The sequence below is a fragment of the Hakea prostrata genome, chromosome 3, assembly GCF_041222555.1.
Source record: "Hakea prostrata isolate BN-2017 chromosome 3, UWA_Hpros_2, whole genome shotgun sequence".
NCBI lineage: Eukaryota > Viridiplantae > Streptophyta > Magnoliopsida > Proteales > Proteaceae > Hakea > Hakea prostrata.
The window spans coordinates 16,693,503-16,720,920 of NC_142602.1; the positions used below are offsets into that span (position 1 = coordinate 16,693,503).

The following is a 27,418-nucleotide window of genomic DNA, read 5'->3' on the forward strand; positions in this document are numbered from 1 at the left end:
GATAACGATTCTATGCTTGTTCCATTCTAAACTAGGCCGACGGCCCCGACCACAACCCAACCGCCACCCGCAGGAGGCCCACCGACTTCGCCCCGCCACCGTGTGTTGCCTTTTCTTTACTTTTCTTCCCCCTTCCGCCGCGGCGTCCTTCTCTTTTGAGTCCCTCCGGTATTCTTCCGCGTCCCCGGCCCGGCGGCGTGTCGCCAGCCGGGCGCCCCGGGCCCCCACATAGATTTTCTGTTTATCGTTCCTTTGATAGATTCTATATGATGGCTACCAGACAAAAAGACAGACTTCCCTTAAGGGTAAAAACGTTTGTATCAATACAGATCAAACTTTAAATCCTCAATTGTTGATATAACGTTCGTCAAACCTACCTCGATTTGTCATTGTAACCTTACTTAACACAAAACATTTGTCGATAATTTAATAAATTTTAAATCTAATTAATTATACACAAAGATGTTTCTCCTGTGGGTTATACAACTGCAAACCATTGTTTCCAGGTCTAGGATCTCTTGATTGGAAGTGCAACAGAAACATTGGATTTTTCATTCATGGTTTAAAGGAAAAAACTAAAGGGAAAATTTCTTTCTAGTGTTCAAAGAAGATATCTTAAGATCTGCCCACGCTTTAGACATAAATCCCAATAGAAATGTATACAGTTCCAAAGATGCAGATGGCAAAATCAAATAAAAGAACTATTGAAGTTTCAGTGTAGAAATTCATGTCGAAACAAAGTTCCCCTTTAGCAAGGCACCAATTAAAATGGAAGAACTAGGCATACTCAAAGGGTATTTCCCCTACAAGGCCATAAATAGGAAATTGGATGGCCAGGGTGTCATCAGAATAACCACCATGATTGTCACCTTATAGGCATCGTTACAGACTTCCAAAGTTCTACTTCTAATGCAGAGCAGGAGAGTGATCAGTCCTTCCTGAGTTCCATGAATTCACGTCGAATACCGTCTGGTTTAACGACAACTATCTCTAACCTGTCACCCTGCAACACATACACAGAAGGATAAGGTAACATAAGCCAAAAGATAAGGAGCATCAACTTGATTTTTCATGGATCTCCAGTAAAATCCCTATGAAAAGAAATAAACACAGGGATGAAGCATCACAAGAACTCCCCTGCCAGCATAATGAACTAGATCTATATGCATAATCTTCCTCCTCAGAGTTTCTGTCCATAAAATGAACCCAGCAATGCAAACGAACAAATCCCACTCGAAACCCCAGAAAAAAGAATTCCTGACATTTGATCTTACTAGGCTACAACTTCCAAGTGATGTTAATCACCCTGGCTCCCTCGTGGCATGGTATAGTCCACTTTGGCCCTGAGGCTTGAAAATGCATCATACCAAGTAATGATTGCTGCTTATTAATAGCTTAAGATCTTTCTCCATAGCTAATATGGGACTTTGTTTGCACTCCATTATCTCCCAGACCCCTTTATACCAAGTCATCTCTTGCTAGGGACCCCTCAACATCTCCCAGGCAGCCTGCTGCTATGCTGTCTCTTAGGAATCACACTCCTCGCCTGAACAACCCCCCCCCCCCTCCCCAAAAAAAAAAAAAAAAAAAAAAAAAAAAAGAAAGCCCAACCAACACAAAAACAAACACAACAATTCCCCTCTATTATGGGCTTAGCATCCTCATATTATGGCCCCACCACCAATGTCAGGTGACTCGGCCCCTCTTCTGGCATGATATTGTATACTTTGGCCCAATAGGCCCCACAGCTGAAAAATGCCATACAAAGTAATGGATATGACTGTTTACCAATAGCTCATGATCTCCTCTCTTAAGCAATATGCGGGAATAAATATGCACCCTTCCTCAGTGACGAACCCTCAAAGATCACCCATGCAAGCCAGTACTATGTTGTCTCCTAAGTGTCATGGTTACCACCTTACACACAGCATCCCTCTTGTGGCCCACCACCGCTCTTTGGAGTTTATCCTGATATCACTCTTAATGCCCCAGCCCCTCCTAGGCATGATATTGTCAGCTTTGGCCCATGCGCTTCATGGCTTTAAAATGCATCACACCTACTGGAGAGGACAACTTATTTATAGGCAAGGATCAACCTTCCTAACCAATGCACGGCTAAGTTTCCACTCCCACAACAGTCTCCAAAATCACCTGGTACAAAGCCATTTCTTGGTGGGGACCCTACAACAGTATCCTAGAATGGCTGGTATCCTGGTACTATGCCATCTCATGAGTGTTACACAACTTATGACTAAAAAATTTAACACAGGCAGAATCCTGATGTAGGAAACAGAGTACGAAACAGCATTGTCATTAGTTCAAAATACCACATGCTATTTACAAAAATTTTCAACTTGCTATCAGATATGTTGCACCATGTTCAACCTTTGATTATGTTGGATGAACTATCACCATCTGTCTGTTTTAATCTACTTCCCATGGACAATGAATCAGAGGGGAAAAAGATACAATATCCATGTTCAAAATATGCCTTCTCTTAAAGTTTGGATATTACACAACTTCCAATCTCTATTAACAGCGTTCAAAAAAGTCCAACCATTCCAAACCCCTGGACAAAGCAATGGGAGTTGACAATTTGGAAGCAAATTATCAGCCTACGTACATATTTAAATCTGTGGCCATCATCCCCGTGTCTTGCACTTATAAATCTCAGATCCCCATTCATTTTCTAATCTTTCTAGCATAGGAATTGCAATGCCACAAAATATCAGTGGTTACCATGATTTCTAATTAAAAATTCAATTATAAAATGACATGATGATGTATACCACTTATTTTAGATTTTCCAAGGGTGGGGGAGCAGAAGAAGAAAAGGAATGCCACAAGAACAGAATCTTACAGTATAAATATCTCGTTCAACAGCAGATGCAAAAACGTCTTTCACCAAGTCAACTGCTTCTGACTCTAGTAGTGGAGTCACAGCGTCCTGCAAAAATTAGGTATTGAGTTGGACAAGTGAAGAGCTAAAAACAGACTTTTTTAGCAAGAAAGTGAAGTAGGACATCACCCTGGCAGGTAATATGAGAGGACTAGGAGACTTCAGCTTATTGTCCAAAACAGGCATGATGAGAGTTGAACCAGAACCCTGGGTGCTGTATCCAACCCTTTCATAGGATCCAACAGCATCGTATGTGAAAACACAACCTTTTCCTGAAATATCATTTTCGAGCAATTATAAGTTCCCATGATAAATTAGGGACATAAATGTGTCTGCAGGAGATAGTAGTCCCACCCTTTTCATCCAGACCAGCCAAGACATTGAAGGCATAATAAGGGAAGAAACGCTTGTAGTACAGAGTGTTCGAGAGAAGTTGACCCATTGCAGGACAGCTCATCTGCTTGTTGTGCTGGTGCTGATAAATCTATTTCACAAGAGAAGGTTAAAAGATATCCTTCAAATCATCAAAACTGCAATCTTCACAAATCAAATGTGAACTCCCTAGTTTTGGGAACTTAAATCATTGCATTATGTTTAATTTCAAAAAATTAAAATCTCATCCTTCCCCACTTTAGTGTCAAGCATCCAACCAACCATCCATCCAAAAAGTGAAATGCAAATAATTTCTGGAAAACATTGGAGTAAACAAATCAGGACTTTAATTCCCAAGACACAGAGACCGTTGATACAATGTGGGTCTCTGGCCAAAAGGACACCTAACATGTAAGCTCTTTTATGAGAGAACAATAAAAACATGCCCTTCCATCCAGATACAAGCCAATCTAGTAAATCAGAGAAAAAGAACATTAAAGAATGTCTGAGAACACCAACAAATGAATACCAAAGAATCTGAATATATTGCACCGCCAACTTTGACTAAATCCAATGTATTTCTACCACAGATTGAGAAGACAAGTCTTTATGAATAACCACTCCCAGCAGTCCCCTTCATAGGTAAAAAGGGGATTCAACAGAAGAAAAAAACAGTAATAAAACAACTGGAAGAGAACTAATCTTTATTTTAATATTCATAGAAATCTTACAAAGAAAATGGTAGTTTAAAGTATAAACCCTTTTTCCAAATGTAAATCTCTGTTCTACATGCCTTGTATTCTCCGTGTAGAACTAGCATAAAAGTAATCTCCTAGTTTCATGCAGATCCAGAGGATTACATCCACAAGAGGTTCAAGAAGCCTCCAAAGCCTAGAAATCTCTTTATTTATTTCAGTTGGACCAGGCTAGTTGGTTTAGCAGGGTTAAATATAAGCAATCAACTAACTCACCTAAGTGGTCACGTGACTAGGCTACCATCAGCTTAAGTGTGGACACCTCCACAGACAGGGGGTTGCGAGATGCCCAAGTTAGTTGAGTAGTTTTCTACTGGTCTCCCAAGTCTAAGTAATGCCTGTTATTACCAGGACTCCTTTTGAAAGGCTGCTAGCCCTATGTATATCCACTTGCTGGAAGACTGCATAAAGTTCCAATTTAATTTTATTTGCACGAGCAATTGCTTGTGAGACCTCTCATTGAGTGTAGAAGCTGTTGGTGTTTAATCCAGTCACTGCCCAGTCTCAATTTTGATCTAACATTACAGGCAGGCAGCCTTGGAAAGGAGATTTAAACCACATCACCTCTCTCTCCCCTTTAATTTTCTTTTTATCTTCTCCATTAAAACCAGCCAAATAAAACCCTAATCCTAACCTGATCAACCCTCAGTCCCAGCAGATCCCACCATCAGAACCCTAGCCTTTGATCCAAAGTCCATCCTTTTCTGTCCATTAAAAACCTAGAATCCCCTCAGCCATAATTTCACCCAAAACCTAAACTTTCTGTGAGTTTTGGCTTAATCCTTTCCCACTATCAGAATTCGCTGATTGTTGGTGGAAACCATCACATTACTCTTACCAATCGATTCAAGTTTCAACCCTAAACCCTTTGTTATCTGAAAATACTCTCAAGCCCTAGTTGTTCCCAAAAACCGTTATTTCAGAAAACCCACATCCCACCTTCAGTTTTAACCCTGTAATGAGCTGTTAGATTCTACAATCACCCTAAGCACTAGAAGCTAATTTCATCCTCTTACTAGCTTAAAAAGAACTCTAAAAAGTAAAAACAGAAAATGCTAGTTTTTTCTTGATTCCCCTCATCAAATTGGTTCTTTTGAGTTCTCCTGGCACCTTTGGTACCTAGTTGAACCTTTTTATCCGTGGCTCAGTTATACAAAGGGTGGGTCACTGAGGCAATTAGACATTGCTGGACAATAACATGAACACAATGAGAAAGTTCTCGAGGCCAGATTGAGGGAAGTTTGCCATTACAAAGATGTGACATTTAACAAATGAGTCGCAGGTGAACAATTTTTAAGCCACCAACCAAATTAGCAAATCAGCTTTAATATAAGATGACCTACATGATAGGGTCCTGCAATGTAAAATATGTCCCAAATAGCACAAATTATTAAAGACAAATGCATCAGCCATCTTTCAGATTTTCATGGAGGAAACTATGACTTGAATCAATATACATTAGAATTTTCCACTACATACCAAATGCCTAGCTGTCAAAACCTTCTGCAGGGCTCTTATATCAGCCTGAAACCCGGAAGAGGCCAATAGACATTTGTCTGCTCTGCAAAGTCAAAAATATAGTCCACATGAAATCAAGTAACTTTTAACATAATGACATTAATTCTAAGCAAGGACTAGTGAAGCAACAAAGGTAATTGAATACCCCCCCCTTTAAATAGTTGCTATTAGTTTCAGTTTCAGCACTATGTTTCTTGTTCCTGCATCTTGGGTTGAGGGTGGTAAAACCTTATTGAGCCATGGTTTTACATGCAACTATTAATTCCACATCAATAAAGTGATATTTATCAAAAGAGGAATTATTATTATAACAAGAGCCTCTTATTTATCCAAATACAATATGACTGTAACCTTCAAAAACTAAAGTTGGGGATGCAACTCAGATGAAACTAACAAGGTTAATTGAGTAAAGCCGGTTTCACCATTGAAAAAGAAACGAAAAAGAAACTTTTAACTAATTTTTTCCAAAAAGAGCATGCATAATCAGACACAATTCAGTCTTCCACAAAACCATCTATTTCATCGCTCTAAGCTTTCAGGTGGAGCTACAGATTGCTCAACAAGCGGCAGAGCTAAAGATAGTTTCAATTTATCTGTGTAAAGTGATCAGTCATACTTGGAGCCCTCTTCTGTTATTCATGTGTAAAGTGATCAATCAGTTGCACCAATGTCAGGAATTTGGCTGCTCAACAAGACATAGTGGCTCTACTTTGTTTTTTAAATAGAGCTTTAGCATAGCTCCTATAGTCTTCTGCTTCTTATCAATGAACTAGTTGATCAATTTACATGCAAAGCTGGAAGAATTACTTAAGCTGAAATTGAAATACTCAAATAGTGACTAATAGAACAACTTGAAGCAGCACCACCACCAATGGGGTCTAGGGTAACCATAACACTTACTTTTCTTTGCTCAAATTGAGGAAGGACTAATGCATAGGATGAAGATGGTGGACATGGGCAGTAGTGGAGATGAGAAAAGAGAGAGACGGGGAGATGCAAGGTAGCCAGAACTCAAATAATCATCCTAAGAAATAAAAGTCAAACTCCAAAGCAGTTAGGGTATGCTTTTTCATTGGACCAAATTACCCTTACCATCAAAAGATGCAACCCTGAATAGTGCTTCCTCACAAGAGCTACAACTTTCCAAATGAATCATACCTTTTCAAACTTTTGCTGTCTTGTTTTGGTATACTCCTTCACCAGAAAAAATCCTCTTATACTCTTACTTGCCTTGAATAGATACAACCCTTAGAAATGCATCCTTCAAGAGCTACAACCTTCCAAATAAAGCATACCTTGTACTTACTCTCAAGAGCTACAACTTTCTAAATAAATCATACCTTCTCAAGCTTTGTTGTTTTCTTTTGGTATACTCTTCCACCAAACCAAAAAAACCTTTACTTGCCTCCAATAGATACAACCATTAATAATGCTTCCACCCAAGAGCTACAACCTTCCGAATAAAACAAACCTTTCCAAACTTTGTTGTACCAAAATAAAATGTCACGCGGAAGATGAAGCCAAATACAAAGCCATCGTTTCAAGTGTTTTCTATGAATGGGGGAGATGACCCTTACAGCTACGCCAATTACTCTACTTTCCAGGCCCGTATGCTCCAAACTCATCTTACTTCTGCTCAAATCTTAAAACTCTTCTTTAGTTTTCAATTGGGCTGATGATCTGATCACATACTCCAGCACATACTCCCTCCCACCCCTTCTCTCTGACCTCCAATCCAAACCCCCTGCCCATTCGCCACACAGCCTAAAACCTAAAACCTAAAAGCTGCCCTTTCTTGAATTTCAATTTCTCTAAACCCTAAAAATCAAGAACTCAAATATATTTGTGTCCACACATCATCCAACCAAACTCATGGGACAACACCCATAACCACCCATCGAGGTTCAATCCTAGCGGGAGCCACATCCCATTAGCAAGAGGCATATTTCTCCATCTCAAGAAGATTCTCCCTCTCAAGAAAACCAAAACATCTCAAGAAACATCCAAAACAACATATAATTCTCCCATTAGAAATCTAAGTCGACTTCCAATACCTTTAATCCTACCCATCACACCCAGAAACGCCCATCTGAACCAAAACCAAAGGATGCACCCCAACCAAAAATCCCAAATAAAACCCTAATTTGACCTATTCTGAGCTGGTTCAGTTACAAACCTTGGTTATTGGCCTTCACCTCTAGTGAGGCTACATTATGTGAAGTCCTTGATTCCTCTCTTACGCAACCAATGCTGGCTTTCTTCCAATAAAGGGTTCAAAAAGGATTAGCATATATTGCAGACTCCCTATTCTGAAGTACGGCTGCAGTTGAAGTCTTTACATCTTTTATCAAATAAGCACACAAGCAATTTGAATTTCAATAAAGGTGAATACAATCAACCAAAGACTCATAAGTACCCTTAAGTGAGTTAACGATTCACATTTGTATGATCCTCTATGCCGCTATCAATTTGAACGTGGTCAAAAATTGAATCAAGGACCCATGACTCATGCGCTTAAAAGAAACAAATGGAGAATCTGCTTCATCAGGTAACTCAAACGTTCGTTCCTAGCCAACAAGTTAACGAACAATTAACAGGTAATATCTACAAGTCAGCTCCGTGAGACGAAATCCCAATATGATTACGAACCAAAAGAGGACATTTACAAGCTCCGACAAGCATTTCATCAAAACAAGCATCCGACGATCATTGACTATCAAAAGAAACTAACCAAGCAAAAGCTCAGCATACATGCCAAAATATAGAATCCGAGAACTCCTACACCCCACCCATCGTAGGAATTTGAAAACCATCGACTACAACAACAAGAAGCGCAAATAAGGGCAGATCGAAAAGTCATGGATCGAATAACTTACAGTTTGCAGATTTTGGAGTAATCTCGAGTAAGGATATTGTAGCCGCTGGACATTCGAGTGTCGGCAGCTATAACACAGTAATCGGCTCCAGCAATCGCAACACATGTTCTGTAGAGGAAGAACAAAGTAACTGATGAGAGGATATATAATTAAACGAATGCCCCAAATAATTTGGACAACCTATCCATGAAATTTACCCTCCATTGTTGTCGTACGGAGACCAATTCGCGTTTTGCTTCGAAGCCATGGCGGAATCCACAGACAGTGAGGAAGATAAGAACTAGTGCAAGTGAGATACGACTGCAAGTCTTTTTGCCCGGTGCAGGTGCAGTGTTCTTTTTCCCCTAAATATTGTGTTTCGCTTCTGCTTTGCTTGGAGAAGAATCCTTCTCTCCTCAAGGCTACCCCGGTCGACCCTTCTGGTTTGGATGACTCGGATTTTTATAGATGAGCCGAATCAAAACCAGAAAGCCACCCCATTTCAAGTGGGCAAATGTTTTACGCTGTTCAGTCCACTACCAAGTGGACCACCAATCCTCTCCCGTGACGGCTGTTGACCACAAATTACAAGGGGGCCCATAGGATTAAGGTGATTGCAATTATTTTTTTAGTTGTGAGCCCCATATAATTTGTGGTTATAACGTTGTCGGGAGCATAGAATTCTTCTCATCAAATGAGATGATCTACACTCAATGTTTTACATGTTGTATTGTTCTCCCTGACGGAGAGCTTGATCTGGACTCGGTGGGTAATGGGTCCAACTGCAAACTTCCTTAGTAGACATTAGGATTTTGGGTTTGGATCTCGAGTGAGTGTCCAATGAGGTATATGATTCAACCATTGCATAATATTCTAACCCAAGGGTTGACCCAAAAAGCAAGTTCGTGCAAATGTTTTAGGCCACTTCTATCTCGCCACCAAGTGGGTAATGGATCTCCAATTAGTTACATGATTAATCATGTAAAATAGCCAAAGGGTTAGCCCAAGTGACAAAATCATATAACTCATTAGACACTCATTGGAGATTCTCTTCAAGTAGAATAGCCAAATACTATGATTCCGATTCCTCCTAAGTTCCGACTATAGATGTATAATTGTGCTTCTGACATAGTTGTGACAATATTCTATACTAAGACAATGAAATCAATGAAGTATTATGTTCAAACTTCCGCCCTCCAACTCCCCCCCCCCCTTCGGATACCTAAAGCCTTGACTATGATTCCGATTCCTCCTAAGTTTCGACTATAGATGTATAAATGTGCTTCTAACATAGTTGTGACAATGTTCCATACTGAGACAATGAAATCAATGAAGTATTAGGTTCAAACTTCCGCCCTCCAACTCCCCCCCCCCGTTCGGATACCTAAAGCCTTGACGAGCATCACATCCTGCGTTGGCATCTCCATGCTAAAACAGAAAAGCTTTTCTCCCTTATGATTTTGCACAACACCACCAAATCCTACACATCCCTCATCCTAAAGAGAGGAGCCATCTACATTGAGTTTTACCCAAGGTTCCTCCAGCACCATCCAACTGATGTAAGGATGTTCTATTGAATTGGAAGCAGGCGTAGATTGTATGCCACATTCTACTCAGGCCCTTTGAACTGTTTCTGCAAACTGCTCGTAGATGATAATGGTTCTTCCTCTGATCATGGTTGTATAGATAGTCCAGATATACCAGAGGGTAAAGAGCTCCCTAAGAATATCATTAACACCCGTCTGTTGAGCTGCCAAGTTATAAGTTATGGTTTGAAAAAAAATGGAAAAAACCCTAACAGCACAAGGAAGAAGAGTGAGTCATCAAGAAGAACCAGGATAGAAGAGTCGACACCATTAATCAAACATCAAATGCATGATGCAGCAGCTCCATACCATCCTGGTTAAGGCAAATTGAATAGAAATGAAGATACAGAACAATTTCTCCTTATCGTACATGAAGGTCAACTGCATTGTGATTTTTTTCATCCTCAAAAGTATATCATAGTCGGTGTGAATTAGAATCCATTCTGGAGAACAGAAGATAATATCATCCATATCTATCAATCAAGACTTCCCATACACCACGCCCTAAAAATACTGAATGATGGTTAAGATTCAATGTGCAGATCAACAATGAGATTTAAATCGGTTTTAACATTATGAAATGATTGCAGTTTCAGATTAACTGATCACTAAGAACCTCGCCATTCTGCTTTACACACAAAACAACAATCTTATCATCCATGGTTGAGACCACATCTAGAAATGCAAGACCAATCTTTTCCTTTCACTATACTGGGAGGGAGGATTAGATCCATCCCCATACTGGTTATTGAACTAATACAACAAAAAGAATCAAATTGATCTAACGTAAGATGTCAAAGAGAGCTGAAAGCCATCCCAGAAAATAAAGCTAAGGCTGCCACCTATGCTGCAAAAAGGAAACGGCTTTCAGTTGCACACCTGCCTGGATCCAGAACAAAAAATGAGCAAATAAATTTGGCCTGGACAAGCAAACAAAGCCCCTCGAGCTGTTAACAAAGAGTTGCTGAAGTGGATGCAGGGATGAGACTTCAAACCACCAGTTTCCATCTTCAAATATATACAATGATACCATTGGCTTTCAGCAACAACTTCTGTGCTTGTAAGAGCCACCATCTAGGTGTGTTCACAGAACTTGGAAGCTCAAAAAGATACATCTAAGTAAAGTAGTCCTGTTGAATGATGGTAACAAAATCTGGGGATAGCCCATCATCATCCTTCTGCTTCCATAATTCTCCATTTACCTGCCACGATATTTTGGGTGAAAGTGGAGAATATATATCTGCAGGTATCACAAATCAGATATCATGCTTTAGTGCAAGTGTAAGTCTAAGAAGGAAAAATAACAAAAACAAAACAAAACAAAACAGAACCCCTTCCCCCCCCCCCCCCCCCAAAAAAAAAAAAAAAGAAAAACCCCAAGAATAAATAAATAAACTCCATTGGGGTTTGCATGTATTTATATCAGAATATTTGAAAATAAGAACCAAGGTCCTTTCGCAAATTCTTTATTGAACCAGTACCAGTGACTTCTCAAACAAAGGACATGCTGGTAATTATTCCAATGGGCTGAATTAAAGCTTTGAGAAGAAACAATCAACAGTATGGAGTAGCTCCAATCGTCATCTCATTTCAAGTTTATGTATAGCTAATTAATCAGCAATTTCCCTTCTTAAGCACAAAAAAGATCTTTATATGTGTTCAAGTGATGGAAAGTAAATTTTTAAATGTGGTTGTCATGGTGCAATGACAAGCCAATGTGGTGGCCAGGTGCCTCGGCATATGCAATGTACTTGGCCACATTTCCAGGTATTTTTCATCACATAAATGTCTGAGGGGGAATAACTGGTAGAAATTTTAAGGACATAAATGAGAAATGACAAGAACTTTTTGGTGGAGGGCAATGTCTAGAAATTTTTTAGTCTAGCAGCCTTAGCACATACTGGCTTGGACCTCAAGTTATGCCTAGTTTCCAAGGCAGCACCCCTCGTCAGCTATGTTAATTTGAAATGACATGTTTTTCATCTCCTGGGTTTTTATGATTAAGGCAAGCAGTATGATGTAGATTCAAGTTATAATAGTGCTCTATCTATAGTGGAACAGACAGCCAGCAAAGCTCCATTTCTGCCCGAACCAGAATTTAGTAGTCTGACAAGCAAACAATCAGATGGAATTACAACCTGGCTAATGGGCTAAGTCTATTTTATTTTGGAGGGAACTATGCCTCATAATATCTCCTCAACCCCCAATTGGATCTGGTTTTATGACCAATTCCAGAATTATATCCCCATCAAATTCATTGCATAGTTGTCTAAGGCACTGCCTAGGCATCAAGTAAGGCGACTGCCTTGACAACTAGCATTACTATGCAAGTGTATAGGTGTCAACTTGGGCTTAGGGACCCTCCAGTGCCTTGGTTCACTTAGACACCATGAAAACTATGATTGATAGCATGTGAGACAACTAAGCCAACTAAATTTTGCTTTATTAAAGCAGAGGTGGACTAAGGCTTTGGTGGCTCCCCCCAACCCTCGGCAACCAAAAAAAAAGCGGTACACCACCTTCTACCTTCACATTATCACCATTATCTAATGAGACCTCCAAAATGGGTTATAGTCACACTTGTGCATATTACATACATCCACATATAGCATCCATGTTTTTGCAAGGTATGCTTTTCTGACATGTATGGTTATGCATACCTGTAAGAGGAGATGGTTCCGGTTCTCTTGTACTGTGCAATACACTGGTCCCAGAGAGCACAGTGATGAGTCCACAAAGTTCTGATACAATGCTACTTGCACTCTGACCTGACCAATCCTACAGAAAATAAACAAACAAACAAATAAACAAATCCAATTAGGAATGGAAAGGAATGAGGGCATGTTTCAATGGCACAGCGCACCCAAAACATAAATCGATACCTTAAACATTATGACACTTGCAAGAATAGTGAGAGAAGTGAATAGAGCATAATATACAGGGGAAACAACTGTAGTGTTGAAAGTATCCAACGCCTGCAAACATGTCAGACAAGACCATCAGTTGCATATATTTCATATCTAATACAGAAAAAATTTTTCAACCATGTTGCAAATTCAAAACAATAATAAGAACAACTAAGCCTTATTGCAACTAAAGGGGTTCGCAACATGGGATCCTTGCCCTCCAATCAGCTCTATTCAGGGTCATACTTGATAACAAGGTCTAATCTATGTATGTCTTTCCCCATCCATCACCACTTCTCCTCGGTAGGGGTGCAAGTTTGGCCCTGACCCGCCCTAAGCCCACCCTGAGCCCGAATGGGGCTTGGGCTAAAGACTTTGGCCCTAAGGGCGAATTAGGGCCAAAATATTCTGGCCTCGAACTATGGCCAAGGGCAGGCCTGGGATTACTCTCTGGCCCACCCAGCCCATCCCTAATTTTATACCCTGACTCAAGCCCTGATTCTAACCCTAATCTTGGCCCTGATTCTGGCACTAATCCTGGCCCTGATCTAGGCCCATGATTTTGGCCATGATCCTAACCCTGATTTGAGTTTAGACCCTCCACCCATATGGAGAGGAATTAATTATAATCCAAATGGGTGAATACTTGACACGTGTCAAATTTTAAAAACATAATCATGTTTTGTAGAAAATTAATAAAAATAAATTATATCTTCATAACCAACGTAGTAAGCATCCATTTGATTTTGGCCCTTGATCATGTACTAGATTTTTACCCTAATCTTCATATTAACATTGATATAACTATAAGTCTCGATTTTGACCTTCAATCATTTTGATCATATTAGACTATGAGTTCACTTTTTATATTATTTTCAAGGTCATTTTTATTTTTCAAACTAAGTCATTTTTAGTTCCCAAAAAACATTGACTTTTTTTTTTGGGGGGGACTAAGGCGAGATAATATATTATAAATAATAAAAACTAGTATATAGAGAATTAATATCTAACAAATCTACACCCCAACTTCTCATCATGACTATTGACATCTTTCTTTTGCCTCCAATGTCATATTTCAAAAAAACTTATTAAGGACAAATAGCTATGTTTGTAATTAAAATATCATTTCCTTTAACTACGAAAAAATACCAATATTAAATAGTATCGTTGATTTATTTGTTAACAAGGTTTTAAATATGGATTTTTTTGTTGAATAAGGATATCACTGGGAAAGGTTTTCAATTTCCATCACCAAAGTAATGGGAGAGGTTTTAAATTTCAATCACCAAAGCAATGGGAGACTTTCAGAGCTGCAATATAGAAATGTGGAGTGTGAATTTATTTATGTTTAAAGCAACACTATCAACTTATTGACTATTTTGTCATTTTGTAGGAGCTTAAATCATCTTATATTTCTATGAATTTTATTTTTAGTTTACTTGTGATACTTTTATGTTTTTTTTTAATTTTTTATTTTATGGATTTACATTTGATATTTTAGGTCCAAGGATCGGACCAGTTAAGGCTAGGGAAAAGGCCAAGATAGGGTCAATCAGGGCCAATCAGAGCCAATGGCTAAAGACAGGGCCAATCAGGGTCAAGGCCAATTAGGGCCAGGGACAGGGCCAATTAGGGCTAATCAGGGCCAACCCATCCCGACACGGCCCAATTAGGGCCAATCAAGGCGGGAATGGCTTGGCTTGGCCCTGTAGGGCTTAGGGCTAAGGACAATAATCATTGGCCCTGAACTAGGGTCAGGGCGGGAATGGGCTCAGATTAGAACATATAGGGCTGAGCTTGGGATTGCAAAAGCCCGGCCCTGTTGCAGCCCTAGATAAACTATTAAAACTGCATTATCTGCAGGGAAGTATAATTTAACAACACTTAAGAGGCTCTCAATATTCTGTCAGGTCACTTGCCCTTGTTACTTAAAACTGAAAAATAAATGAATAGTTAGAAGTATAGATTTTAGATCTAAAATTGAGGTAGACAATGGAAGAGAGCTTTGCATGAGAAGCCCAAAAGTTCAGCAGTAACCTGGCCTCAGAGGTGCCATAAGGAGATAAGGTAATTAGAATAAAAGGAACTTAGGAACAACAAAGAAAAAGACTAAAAAAAAGAGAAACAAATGGTTGCATACATTATCAAAGAGAAAAATATAAGGATGAAGTCAATAAGGAGCAAGGTCCCAGGTCTCGCAAGTTCCACGATATTTTTCTTGGTTTCCAAATGTCTCAAGTAGAAACGACATAGATACCAGAAAATTATATGGTTTCAGCAGAGATTTCACTATCTTGCTAAAATATCACAAAGCTAATTATAAAAATACCATGTTTTGATTTTTCTCGTCAAAATTTCAACGTATTCTTAGTAAACTCGACTTGTTTCACCATTTTACAAAGGAAACAGCTCCAAATCTTACCAAGGAAAACATTGACCACTTGGATTTCATGATCAAGAAAAAAATAGGTGGAATTTTGCTGCCAATAACCTTCCTTGGAAGAGATTTGAACTTTAGGCCCCACAAATGTTCAATATTAGGATGGGCATATATGAATGGGAGACTTGGTACCTGGTAATTGTTGGCTCATCTCGTTATTCGTTAAACGTTCAAAAAGCATTTGACTCTTTACAAAAAAACACTATCAGATGTATGATTTATAACATGGATACCCAATTTATAGCTAAAACATAATTAAAACAATCCTTCAGCTCCTGGATGAATCCACTGGGGGGATAAGAGCTTCAGGCCAAACCCCTTCAGGTTTTATTAAGGTCTTAAAACAGCTAAAAAGAGGCAGCTGCACATCCTTAAAAACATATACAGAGTGTAGTTGCACAAGTTAGAAGGTCTATGGGCAGATCTTTTGAATTTTGCACAGATGGGTCACAGTCCAACTATAATGAAAGCCAATGACCCTCAGAGAAACAATCAACTACTTCACTGGTTCTTTCACCCTTATTTTTACTTTTGAGTCAATTAGTACTTCTAAGCCACATCTGCAATGATATTTCATAAGTTGCACTAGTCCTTGAAAAGTTCATGGTTGCATCACTCAGCAACTGAGCTTTTCCCTTAAATCTTTCCTTGATGAGACATAAACACAGGAGTCCTAGAAGCAATTTAAGTCTGTTAATCTTCCTCTTCCAACAGAATCAACATGCTACTTCTCTGACTTCCATTAATTACAGAGCTTGTCAACCTTTCACGAAACTCAGGTCAACTTCAACTAGAACCATATATCAGTTCAAAAATCTATAAAACTTCAATTGAAATGTCAGTTGTGGAAATATTTTGAAACTTTTACCATATTTGTAATAAAAGACTCCATTTAAAACACACAAATTACAATTTTGTTTTCCTTTCACAATATCTGCTTGAATAGATTATAAAATACAATAAAATGACAGTAGTTGATATCTTGCTTTGAATCCAAAAGACGTACTTAGTGCATAAGTGTATAATCATGGAAAAAGAAGATATCTTGCTTTTTCACAAAGGTGAGACAAGATGTCAAGCTAAATCCTAATTTACCCCAACTCAATCAAGATCTCGGGTATCCCGATAATATCTCAATTACCTTGATCATATCTTGGATACATCTCATTCAAATCTTGGCGAGGTCTCGGTAACATCTCTCAGGAAGATCTCAGCAGATCTCAGAATTTTATTGCCATTTTTTACTTGCCACTCAAATCGAGCTTTGATTTCGACAAAACAATATTACCCTAACTCGGCATGACCTTGTCCCAACTTGCTTTTTTGAAGGAGCAAGTTGGGCATCGAGATTGAGATTTTGAACCATGGGTGTATTGAAGGTTGAACGTAGATAATATTTTGACCAAGGAAGAATTTGACAATGATAGGACATCAGTAAGACTACTAAATTCACAAAAATGATCAAAATGTCCCAAAAAATCAGTGATATGACGGAAATCAGAAAGTAATTTGAACATGGTCATGTTGGTCCCAGGACAGCGAGTATATGCTACTTCTGAGATGCACCAAAAAATCCTTAATACCTCCTAAATAAGCAAATTGCAGAAGTGGAAAGCTAGTCAATTCCCAAATTTTGCGAACAGTTGACATATATGTACCTAAGGCCAGACATTAAATCTTCGGTTAATGTGACATTTATTGTGCTTATCTTTCTCTAGAATGTAAATAACAATGAATTACATTGTTCTATACACTCCACCACAATTGCTTTTTCCAATATATTGGGGTTGTTAAATCACAAATTTTTTTTTTTTTTTTTTGGGGGGGGGGGGGGTTGATAAAGCGTTTCCTATGATTCATATAGAACTAATCACTTTCATGGATTTGGAATGGATTCCCACAAACTTTCATATATTATTCCAACCTAAAATGAGCCAAAAGATAATGATCAAGTAAAGTAATTGAAAGAAATTCAGATCTTAAATAGAAAAAAGGTCAGACATGAGAGTTTTTACGAAACCAGATCCTAAGGTCAGATCAACAATTTACCCCGGTCAATCCTCTTGGGTGACCCCAGATTTGGCCCATTACAATGAAACACATGCTATCAAAAGCCCAACACATATATAACCTAAACCAAGGCTTATATGCAATAAAATAAGTCCTTTAGGTGACTTAAACGGATCATTTCCTTGAACTAAGTAGAACAAAAATAGAATATCTAGTTTGTAACTTTAGTCATGATTGGGCAAACAATGAGGTGGTGGAACTTGACAATAAGGAAATTCCTCAAAGTGATTATTTTAAGTATCTTGGTTCAATCATAAATAAAAGAGGTGATATAGACAATGATGTTTTCCAAATAATCAAAATAGGGTGGATGAAGTGGAGAGGGGCTCCTGGGTCTTGTGTGATTGACGTATTTCATTAAAGTTTAAAGGAAAATGCTATAGGACCATTGTTCAACCAACTATGATGTATGGTGCAAAGTGTTAGGCTGTTAAAAAAAACCATGTAAACAAACTTAGTGTAGCAGAAATGAGGATACCAAGATGGATGAGTAGCAAAACTAGGATGGATAAGATAAGGAATGATCATATTAGAATTGGTCTGGGAGTCGCTCCCATAAGTGATAAGCTATAAGAAAGTCGTTTGAGGTGGTACGACCACATTCAACAAAGGACTATAAATGCCCATGTACGGAGAAGTGATATAATCTAAATTGAAGGAACTATGAGAGTTAGGAGCAAAGCTAAGATAACCTTAAGAGAAGTGGTGAGAAAAGACATGCAACTTAGGCCTTGAATCTAGCATGGCCTCAAACAAAAGTGATTGGAGGCAAGGAATTCATGTAGCCGACCCCATTTAGTTGGGAAAAGGCTTATTGTTGTTGTTGTATACAGATCATTTCTCTGTTATCATTTCATTCATTCAAACCAACCTGTTTAAACCATTCAAGTTCTGCTTATAAACAATCAAAACCAAAAATTGTAGAAGGGGTTGTGTTGGATTCTACTAGGAGTTCAATTAGAGTTTGTATAGAAGTTAAACTAGAGTTTGTATTCATGTAAAATTCTATTCCTTGTAATAGTGTATTTTCCACTTAATTCTAAATAGAGGGCTTGAGATCAATGATCAATAAGCCATTCTACCAATTCTGTGTTTATCAACATGGCATCAGAGCCTAAGTTCGATTAGGATTTTCTTATATTTTTTTCTTCTTCCCCTAATCCATGGCAGACCTATCATTCTTCAGTTTTGGACAAAAATCTGCCACTGAAAGAACAACAAAAACAGACGGAAAGGAGAGAGAGGACGAGAACCACTTACCGCTGCTTGTCGCTGTTTGTCACCACTGTTTTCTGCTACTTCAAGAAAAGCCAAACAGAATCGCATGCTTGTCGCTGCTCCGCTGCTTCTTGTTTTTGTAATTAGAAGAGTGCTTCCTGCTGCTTCTTGTGCTTAGAAGAGTAAGACGAACAAAATCGCTATGATTCTTGTGAATCTCAGAATTCTGCCATCAACTATTCTTTTGCAACTTCCCCATCACATGCATCTTCCACCATTGACCATCAACACTTCTTCCAGCGCCTTCTCTCTTTCACCAGACTGCATCACCCCATCGCCATCACCATCGCCATCGAAACTGCATCGCTCCTAAACCCAGGTAAACTCTCCATCGCTTGCAGTCTCCTTTACCAGTGCGCAATGCCGATGCTTCTCGAGGGTTCTATTAGTACCCTATTAGCCCATTGCATGGACTAAACCAGACCGAACCAATTTTTGTCTATTAGCCCAAAACCAGCTCTATTAGCCCATTACATGAACTAAAGCAAACCAAACCAAAAAGCCCTATTAGCCCATTGCATGAACTAAACCAGACCGAACGACTTTTTGTCTATTAGCAAAAAAAAAAAAAGGGGAGATATGTATTTTTTTGATCATATCAATCCTTAGAATTGTCTGGCTTGTTCGGCTATTGCATTCTGCAACATTTATGTTACTTCAAAAGGGTGAAGACTGAAGAACTAAAAATAATTTTGTCAACATGACAACTATTGATGGTACTCCTGCTCCCACTGGCTCCGAACATTACCCCACTCTTCCTCCTTTTTCGGTGAGATTTGATGGAACAAATTATTTGATCCGGTCTCGATCCGCTTACCTGACTATTGATGAAAGAGGACTTGTTGGACACATTACTAGAGCCACTATCAAACCTATTACCATATGTGTTTTACAGGATAAATGGATTTCGAATGACTCTCTTATTATGTCATTTCTTTTGAATTCCATGATTCCAAATATTGCCCGTAGATATTTATTACTTGATACTGCAGCCCAAATCTAAAAGGCTACTACTGAAACATATGGACAGTTGGGAAATGATGCACAGATTTATGAGCTCCGCAAAAAGCTTCATGAGACTACCCAAAAGGGCACTGTGGCCCACTATTATGCTGAGTTAAGACCTCTTTGGCAGGAGTTGGATCATTATGGGGATTATCACCCCACTAATCCAAATGATGTGGCTACTTATAAGAAGCACATTGATAAGATTCGACTATACGATTTCTTGGCCGGTTTCAATGTGGAGGTGCGATCAAATCGAGTGCAAGTGTTAAGTCATTCTCCCTTTCCTACACTTGAAAAGTCTTATACCCTTGTTCAGTGTGAGGAAAGCCGTCGTTTAGCCATGCTTCATGCTCCTATTGTAGAGAAATCAGCCTTATATAGATCTTTGTTGTAGCAATAATATTTGATTCAGTACTAAGGAGATTGTCAAAAGGGCTTAGAAACTTAACTACCTAACACATAACATCAATATCATTCTACCTATTTTTAAAGGCAAATTATTGTGTTAAGAGGAGTGCCAAAGGTGGTCATCTGGAAACCTATGCCCGTATTTTCCAACAAACGAACAAGCACCCATAACATATAAGGTTAAAAACCAAAGGCTAATCTTTTAAGATACAATTTCTACCACACCCTCTAGCGTGGATGTTGGTTTATTGAATTGGGAGAAATAGATCTATTTCCCGTTTCCACGAAATTTCCTGGTTTCGACGAATTTCGCAATCTTCTACTATTTCGGTATAGCCTCGACCACCCTTCTTGCTTCCTTTACTACCCATACCAACTCCTACCTTGCTACTTTCGATGGTTTTTTGACGCCGGTTTTCACGAGAAGTGGGCCACCCCCCCCACCCATACCAACTCCTACCTTGCTACTTGGGTAAAACTTTTACGGGGCTTTCAAGTTTCTTCAGTTTCTACTCCTTGGATCATTGATACGGGAGCCACAGATCATATGACAAGTTTATCCTCATCTTTCTTACAATATTCTCCAACTTCTAAAAAGGATAAAGTTTGAATTGTTGATGGCTCCTATTCTTCCATTGTCGGAGAAGGGACCATTCAACATTCTCCATCACTTTTTTGGTCTAAAGTTTTACATGTTCCCTCTTCATCTACTAACTTGCTCTTTATCAATAGTCTTACATATGACTTGAATTGTAAACTGATTTTTTTCCCATCTTGCTGTGTCTTTTAGGATCTGGTCACGGGGAAGGAGATTGGACATGGTAAACTAGACAATGGACTTTGTTTGCTCGAGCCGATTGGAGGATCTGCTTCTACTTTGACTACATCTTATAATCTAGTCCATTCGATAATATCAGACCCTCATCAGTGGCATTGTAGGCTAGGTCACCCCCTCTAAGAACTCTTAAGAAAATATTTCTTGATTTGGTTTCTTCTTGTAATGAGAAGAAATTTTTTTTGGAAGCCTGCATTTTTGCAAAGCAGACTCGTTCTACTTATTTACCTTCTCTTCATAATAGAAAACCTTTTCCTTTTATGCTAATTCATACTGATGTGTGGGGTCCCTGCCGACGTGTGTCTATTACAGGTCATAGGTACTTTGTTACTTTTATTGATTGTCACTCTCGTTTTATATGGATTTATCTTTTAAAACAAAAAAATGAGGTTTTTCGATGTTTTCATGATTTTCATAATATGATTAAAACTTAGTTCAATGCCACTGTGAAGATCCTTCACAGTGACAATGGCACAGAGTATATTGATAGTGAATTTCAAATATGTATTTCTGACTCTGGCATAATACACTAGACCAGTTGCGTTGATACGGCTGCCCAAAATAGGGTTGCCGAAAGGAAGAATCGGCATCTCTTAAAGATAGCCCATTCCATTATGATTGCTATAAATGTACCTGACCAATACTAAAGTGATGCTATATTCACTACTTCTTACCTTATGAATAGGATGCCCAATAAAATACTTGGTTTTAAATGTCCTAATGAGATTCTTCAGGGAGTCTCTTCTTTTGTTATTCCCCCCAAAGGTTTTTGGAGGTGTGTGTTATGCCAGAATCACAGCCCACCAGAGTAAGCTGGCTCCCCACGACCTACACTGCATACTTTTGGAGTATTCTGCTACTCAGAAAGGGTACAAATGTTATCATCCTCCTTTTAGGAAAACCATTGTATCTATGGATGTAATTTTTAATGAGTCTTGCCCTTACTATACACCTCTCCAGGGGGAGAGTCCTATAGGAGAGGTGTTCTTTCCGACTTTAAATCTTCCTATCACACACCAACACAACTTAAGAGTCCTAGAAGAGTTTCCTGACCAGGGGGAGACTTCAGCCAATATACCTGAGGACTCTAATCCTCCCCCTTCATTTTCTGAACCATGTGAAGAACCTAGCCAGGGGGAGACCACTCCTGTGAGACACACTGTTGGGGTCTTTCAAAACTATATTGACCAGAATAAAGCGGTGCAGACTTGTTAGAGGAAGAATTACAACCGACTAAAGCGGTGGAGAAAGGTGATATGTTACCACTTCAGTCTCCTGCTCCATAATTAGATTCTACTGTTCCCCTTAAAGTATCTTCTTCTGATATTCCTATTGCTATTAGAAAAGGGGTCAGATCTTGTACTCAACATCCCATGGCTAAATATGTTTCTTATAACTCTTTGACTGACTCCCACCGTGCTTTTATATCCTCTCTGTCATCTGTATCTGTTCCTAAAAGTTGGCAGGAAGCCTATGCTGATAAGAGATGGAAGGTAGCTATAGTAGAGGAAATGCAGGCAATGAAGAAAAATGACACTTGGGAGCTAGTTACACTTCCTCCAGGAAAAAAACTAATGGGCTACAAATAGATATTTGTGGTTAAACAAAATATGGATGGATCAGTCAACAAGTTGAAAGCTAGACTAGTTGCAAAGGGGTTTACCCAGACCTATGGGATTGATTATCAAGAGACCTTTGCCCATGTTGCAAAACTAAACATTGTAAGAGTTATGTTGTCTGTAATTGTGAACAAAGACTAGAACCTGCACCAACTAGACGTAAAGAATGCCTTCTTACATGGGGAGTTAGCAAAAGAAGTCTATATGGAAATCCCACATGGTTTCTCCGATGATAATACTGCAGGGAAAGCTTGTCGGTTGAAGAGGTCAATTTATGAGTTAAAACAGTCTCCTAGATGTTGGTTTGGACGCCTCCTGAAGGCAATGACTTCTATTGGGTACAAGCAAAGCAATGTTGATCATACACTATTTGTCAAGAAGTCAGGTACTAACATCACACTTCATATTGTCTATGTAGACGATATTGTCATTACAAGGAATGATCGTGAAGAAATTCAAAAGTTAAAGGACTTTCTTGGCAGAGAGTTTGAAATTAAAGATCTAAAGAAGTTACAGTATTTCTTAGGCATTGAGGTGGCTCGATCAAAGAAAGGTAAATTCCTATCCCAAAAAAAGTATGTCCTAGATCTATTATCAGAAGTGGGAATGTTGGGGTGTAAAGCAGTTATTACCCCTATTGAAGCTAGAGCTAAACTTAAAAGAAAAAGAGGAAGAACCAATGGACAAAGGAAAATACCAAAGGCTGGTAGGGAAGCTTATTTACTTGTCCCACACCATGCCAGACATCGCTTATGCTGTAGGGATAGTGAGTCAATTCATGCATGATCTATATTTAGCTCATATGAAGGCTGTTACTAGAATACTACATTATTTGAAGGAAACTCTTGGAAAAGGAATACTTTTGTCTCCCACTGATAATCTAAATGTAGAAGCATACACTGATGCAAATTGGGCTGGATTTCCAAATAGCAAGTCAATTTCAGATTATTGTACCTTTGTTGGAGATAATCTAGTTACTTGGAGAAGTAAGAAACAGAATGTGGTAGCTTTATCTAATACCGAAGCTGAATATAGAGCTATGGTTCGTGGAGTTTGTGAGCTACTATGGTTGAAAGGCTTGCTACAAGATATTGGAGTCCAAGTTCCAAACCCTATGACTATGATGTTATATTGTGAACAACGAGGCTGCTATTAGTATTGCTAATAATCCGGTGCAACATGATCGAACTAAGCATATTGAAATTGACAGGTTTTTGTCAAAGGAAAGTTGGAATAAGGGCTTATTTGCATGCCTTTTGTAAGATCTGGAGACCAAGTAGGAAATGTTTCACTAAGGGTTTGAAAGAAAGAGATTTCCTTCCTATTGTAGGCAAGTTGGGCATGACTAATATCTATGCCTCAACTTGAGGGGGAGTGTTGGATTCTACTAAGAGCTCAATAAGAGTTTGTCTAGGAGTTAAATTAGAGTTTGTATTCATGTAAAATTCTATTCCTTGTAATAGTGTACTTTCCACTTAAAAATAAATAAGCCATTCTACCAATTCTGTGTTTATCAACACAAACAGCATATCTACAAAATTTGAAATTTAGGTCATTACAGCAGGGTACGGCGGTACATTATTTTAATTTATGTGCTTATGTTGACCAAAAGATATAAGATATAAAACTAAACTCTCTTAGCCTTTATCCCAATAACATACTGTTGGTCATATGAATCCTGTTCTGCCAAACGGAAAAAACTGCAACACTGATAATTATTCAGAAGTTTGCACCCAAAAATCTTTATCCCCTACAAGTTGTGCCATGTTAACAGATAGATGTATATCAGGTTTATCTTTTAGATTTAAGAATTAATAAAAACCTAAATTGACATCTTCTTCATCCAATTTAATTATCAAACAGATCCTTTAAAGATTTCAAAGTAAAAAGCATGTTCTTTTTCATAAAATGAATAAAGATATTGTCACAAAATATGCAGCAAGTCTAAGAGGAAGTACTAACCATGTTTAGATAATTTAGCTGAGTTATGATACATGTTATTGCAACCATTGCAAATATCCATGTCTGGAAGTACACCGCCTGGTTATTGCCCTCCAATGTGAGTTTTATTGCAATCCCTATTGCTTTAATGCTCATTACCTGTAAAAGATAACGTTCAAATAGTAACTTTTGGCCCTATTGGATGAAATAATCTGAAGTACCTCTCCAGTCAGAAAATCAGAAAATTGAAGGTGTGAAGCACATCAAGATAAGCCTTAGGTTGAGAATGAATTTAAAGAACATAGTACTTTTGTAACTACAAAAACACGTGTATTAATAAACAATGTACATAATATGATATATAGTCCAATAGTTATCCATAAGGTTTTGCACAACATAATGTATCTAGCCCTCACCCCCACTCCCTTTTATCTTTTTTTGTTGGCAGCGGGGCAGGGTGCAGAGGAAGGGAAAGAAGATTCATGCTAGATTCTTGATTGTGTAACTAAAGACTCATAAGTTCAGTTCATGATCCTTCATGCAAAAAGAAAATACTTTTGGGTTAGAGGAAAGCACATATTGGTTTCTCCTTTATACAAGGGAACAACACTCATAAGTTATAAGAGACATGAAGTGGATAAAGCAACTCTTACAAGAACAAACCCACTTTACAAGTCTCAAGGTGAGGTGGTTAACCATACGGACCCAACATTATTATTTCAAATCTTATATAAAGAAACAAAACGGAAGGGAAGATTGTATGTATAAAACCATCAAGGGATGTCTTTTTGTCTCTAGCCTTTTTCTGCAAGAACTAATGAAGAGAAGGTGCTCTCCTTTGTGTTCCACATATTAGGTCGCTGATTGACAGTGCTCTCTCTCTCAAGGGAACAGGAGGAAGTATTTTGGCTTCATTGTAACTGTCATGTAAGTTTTTGAGGTGATTGTATTGTGATCTTTTAAATCCATCTTTCTTCCCTCTTGATGTTTTTATTAGCCTCTATACTGTTTAAAGGAGATCTTGTAGCTCCACTATTTATCCTGGACGAAGTTTATCAATATCAGGTCCTGGTTTTTCCGATTTATCTTAGAAGGGTTTTCCACATTAAAATTGGTGCTACTTCTGTAGTTGGATTGATTTTTTTTCTTTTCAGAGTCAAATTTTTATTACAATGCACATATTTGGTTTACTGTGGATCTTTCTTAAGGACTCTGACATGCAACATATGCAAAAAATCAATAATAATAAAAAATGGAAGGTTATTTTTGTCAAAACTTACAGTTAAAGACCCAATTATGGAGCATATACCGATGTAAACCATCATGTTACTCTGTCCATAACGAGGAGCACAATACAACATCAGTAATAACACAACCGCTACTGCCGATGCTGTATACAGAAGAAATGCTGCACAAAACAATCAAACCAATTAAAGGAAAACCTACAAAACAAGATAAAATTGGTATTAAGAGAACAAGGCAACGATAACTCTCATCAAACATACCAGGTTGGGTCGCCAATTCCCAAATTTCTTCTACCGAAGTCAATGTGCGTTCATCAGGCGCATGAAGAACAATCACCGTGGACCCCACAATGCAAAGAACACACCCTAGAATCCCCATCTTAGACAGCTTTTCCCTCAATAAGAAGTGTGCTAACACAGCACTGTCCACAAAATATAATCAAATCAGATCCTCCCACTAGTTTTAGCAAAAACTGAAAACCAACAGAGTGAAGAAAAAGATATAAATGACAAGATCAATCTGACCTAACAATTATACTCAACGCTCCAAGTGGTGTAACAAGAACAGCAGGGGCAAAGATGTAAGCAACAAAGTTGGCGATTTCTCCAACAATCACTGCCACAGTTATTCCAAATCTATACTAATTCAGCATTTAACTCAAAAAATAAAAATAAAACACCATTAATAAGAAGCAAGAAAAACTTCAATTTGGCTTTCCAAACTTACTAGTTATCATCCCCACCCACCAGAGCGGCTCTAACAAGTAACCGTATCCTCCAGAGCCTTAAATAAGATTTAAAACAGAGAGAAAATCATCACCACAAAAAGCTCAGAGAAATCAAATCAAGCTTGAACAAGTAGTTCCACTTACTGGCACGAGGACCCGAAGCACCAGCCCGCTTCAAACCTTTCTTCTTAATGATAAAGCTCGATCCAATGAAAGCACTAGAGACGACGGCAAGAATGAACCCTTTTAAATTATCAGAAGAAACAGCAGTTCCTACGTACGCGGCCGACGACGACATTTCTATCTCTCATCGAAGTTCGAAGAAAGCTCATCTACTCATAAATTAACTCACAAACATTATTGAAACAGACTAATGAAAGTTGAAACCCTAGAATTAATCGAAATCAACCAAAAAGGGCAAACAAAACTCGTGGATCTCTCTCAGCTCTCTTTGTTTTGTTGATTGATGTGAACATATCACGTTTAGAGAGGGAAAGTAGAGTTCCCACCTGCCAGTCCAAGAAGGGGGCGATGGTCGTTGTGAGAATTTAAATTTTTTATTTTTTATTTTTCTAAAGTAAAATTTCGAAAGAGCGAGCCTGTCTGGTTTTCTTTTTGTTTTCTTTTTCTCTCGTTAAAGCTTAAAAGCTTGTCTGGGTTGGAATCCCGATCGATAATAATAAGTAAACGCGCGTATAATCTTCCATTCTCGAATATCTTGAGACTAGTGCGGCTTTACCCAACGCTACACTCTCATTTTTGCTATAATTTTTATTTATTTATTATTATTATTTTAACTTTTTGCAACCGGCCATAAAAGACTAAAATTCTTATCGTGTTTAATTGTTTGTAAAGGTCAGGTGACAAGAAGAAAAAAAATGTGAACCCCATGTGTAGTGAGATGAGAGAAAAAGAAAGGAAATGAAAGAATTTTATGAAAAAGTATTAATTATAGG

At 38.4% G+C, this 27,418-nt stretch overlaps 2 protein-coding genes across 3 annotated transcripts; both read right to left on the minus strand.

The window, feature by feature from the left end:
- Positions 1-878: 878 nt before the first annotated feature.
- Positions 879-8,800, minus strand: PBF1 (N-terminal nucleophile aminohydrolases (Ntn hydrolases) superfamily protein). The gene is made up of 7 exons (XM_089149496.1): positions 8,618-8,800; positions 8,421-8,528; positions 5,506-5,587; positions 3,254-3,383; positions 3,029-3,171; positions 2,861-2,947; positions 879-1,003 (listed from the first exon to the last, which is right to left on the minus strand). Exons 1-7 carry the CDS (start codon positions 8,665-8,667, stop codon positions 929-931), a joined length of 675 nt encoding a protein of 224 aa, XP_089005622.1. The 5' UTR covers positions 8,668-8,800; the 3' UTR covers positions 879-928.
- A 1,750-nt stretch (positions 8,801-10,550) lies between these two features.
- On the minus strand, positions 10,551-27,058 carry LOC149021232 (putative magnesium transporter NIPA6). 2 transcript variants are annotated; one of them, XM_089149498.1, is made up of 9 exons: positions 26,607-27,058; positions 26,462-26,518; positions 26,260-26,350; positions 25,996-26,156; positions 25,771-25,898; positions 24,512-24,649; positions 12,868-12,960; positions 12,646-12,763; positions 10,551-11,187 (listed from the first exon to the last, which is right to left on the minus strand). In XM_089149498.1, exons 1-9 carry the CDS (start codon positions 26,758-26,760, stop codon positions 11,156-11,158), a joined length of 972 nt encoding a protein of 323 aa, XP_089005624.1. In that variant the 5' UTR covers positions 26,761-27,058; the 3' UTR covers positions 10,551-11,155. The 2 variants fall into 2 exon arrangements, with proteins under 2 accessions (XP_089005624.1, XP_089005623.1); XM_089149497.1 differs by having other exon boundaries at positions 10,551-11,225; positions 26,607-27,052.
- Positions 27,059-27,418: the final 360 nt, after the last annotated feature.

Coding starts and splice junctions, on each gene's coding strand:
- LOC149021232 (XM_089149497.1), bottom strand. CDS start 26,760: ATGTCGTCGTCGGCCGCGTACGTAGGAACTGCTGTTTCTTCTGATAAT. Junction 12,961..24,511: donor AGCTAAATTATCTAAACATG/GTTAGTACTTCC, acceptor ACATGTTTGCAG/GCGTTGGATACTTTCAACAC. Junction 12,764..12,867: donor CAAGTGTCATAATGTTTAAG/GTATCGATTTAT, acceptor TATTTTCTGTAG/GATTGGTCAGGTCAGAGTGC.
- PBF1 (XM_089149496.1), bottom strand. CDS start 8,667: ATGGCTTCGAAGCAAAACGCGAATTGGTCTCCGTACGACAACAATGGA. Junction 5,588..8,420: donor TACTCCAAAATCTGCAAACT/GTAAGTTATTCG, acceptor TTGACTTTGCAG/AGCAGACAAATGTCTATTGG. Junction 3,172..3,253: donor GGCTGGTCTGGATGAAAAGG/GTGGGACTACTA, acceptor ATGATATTTCAG/GAAAAGGTTGTGTTTTCACA.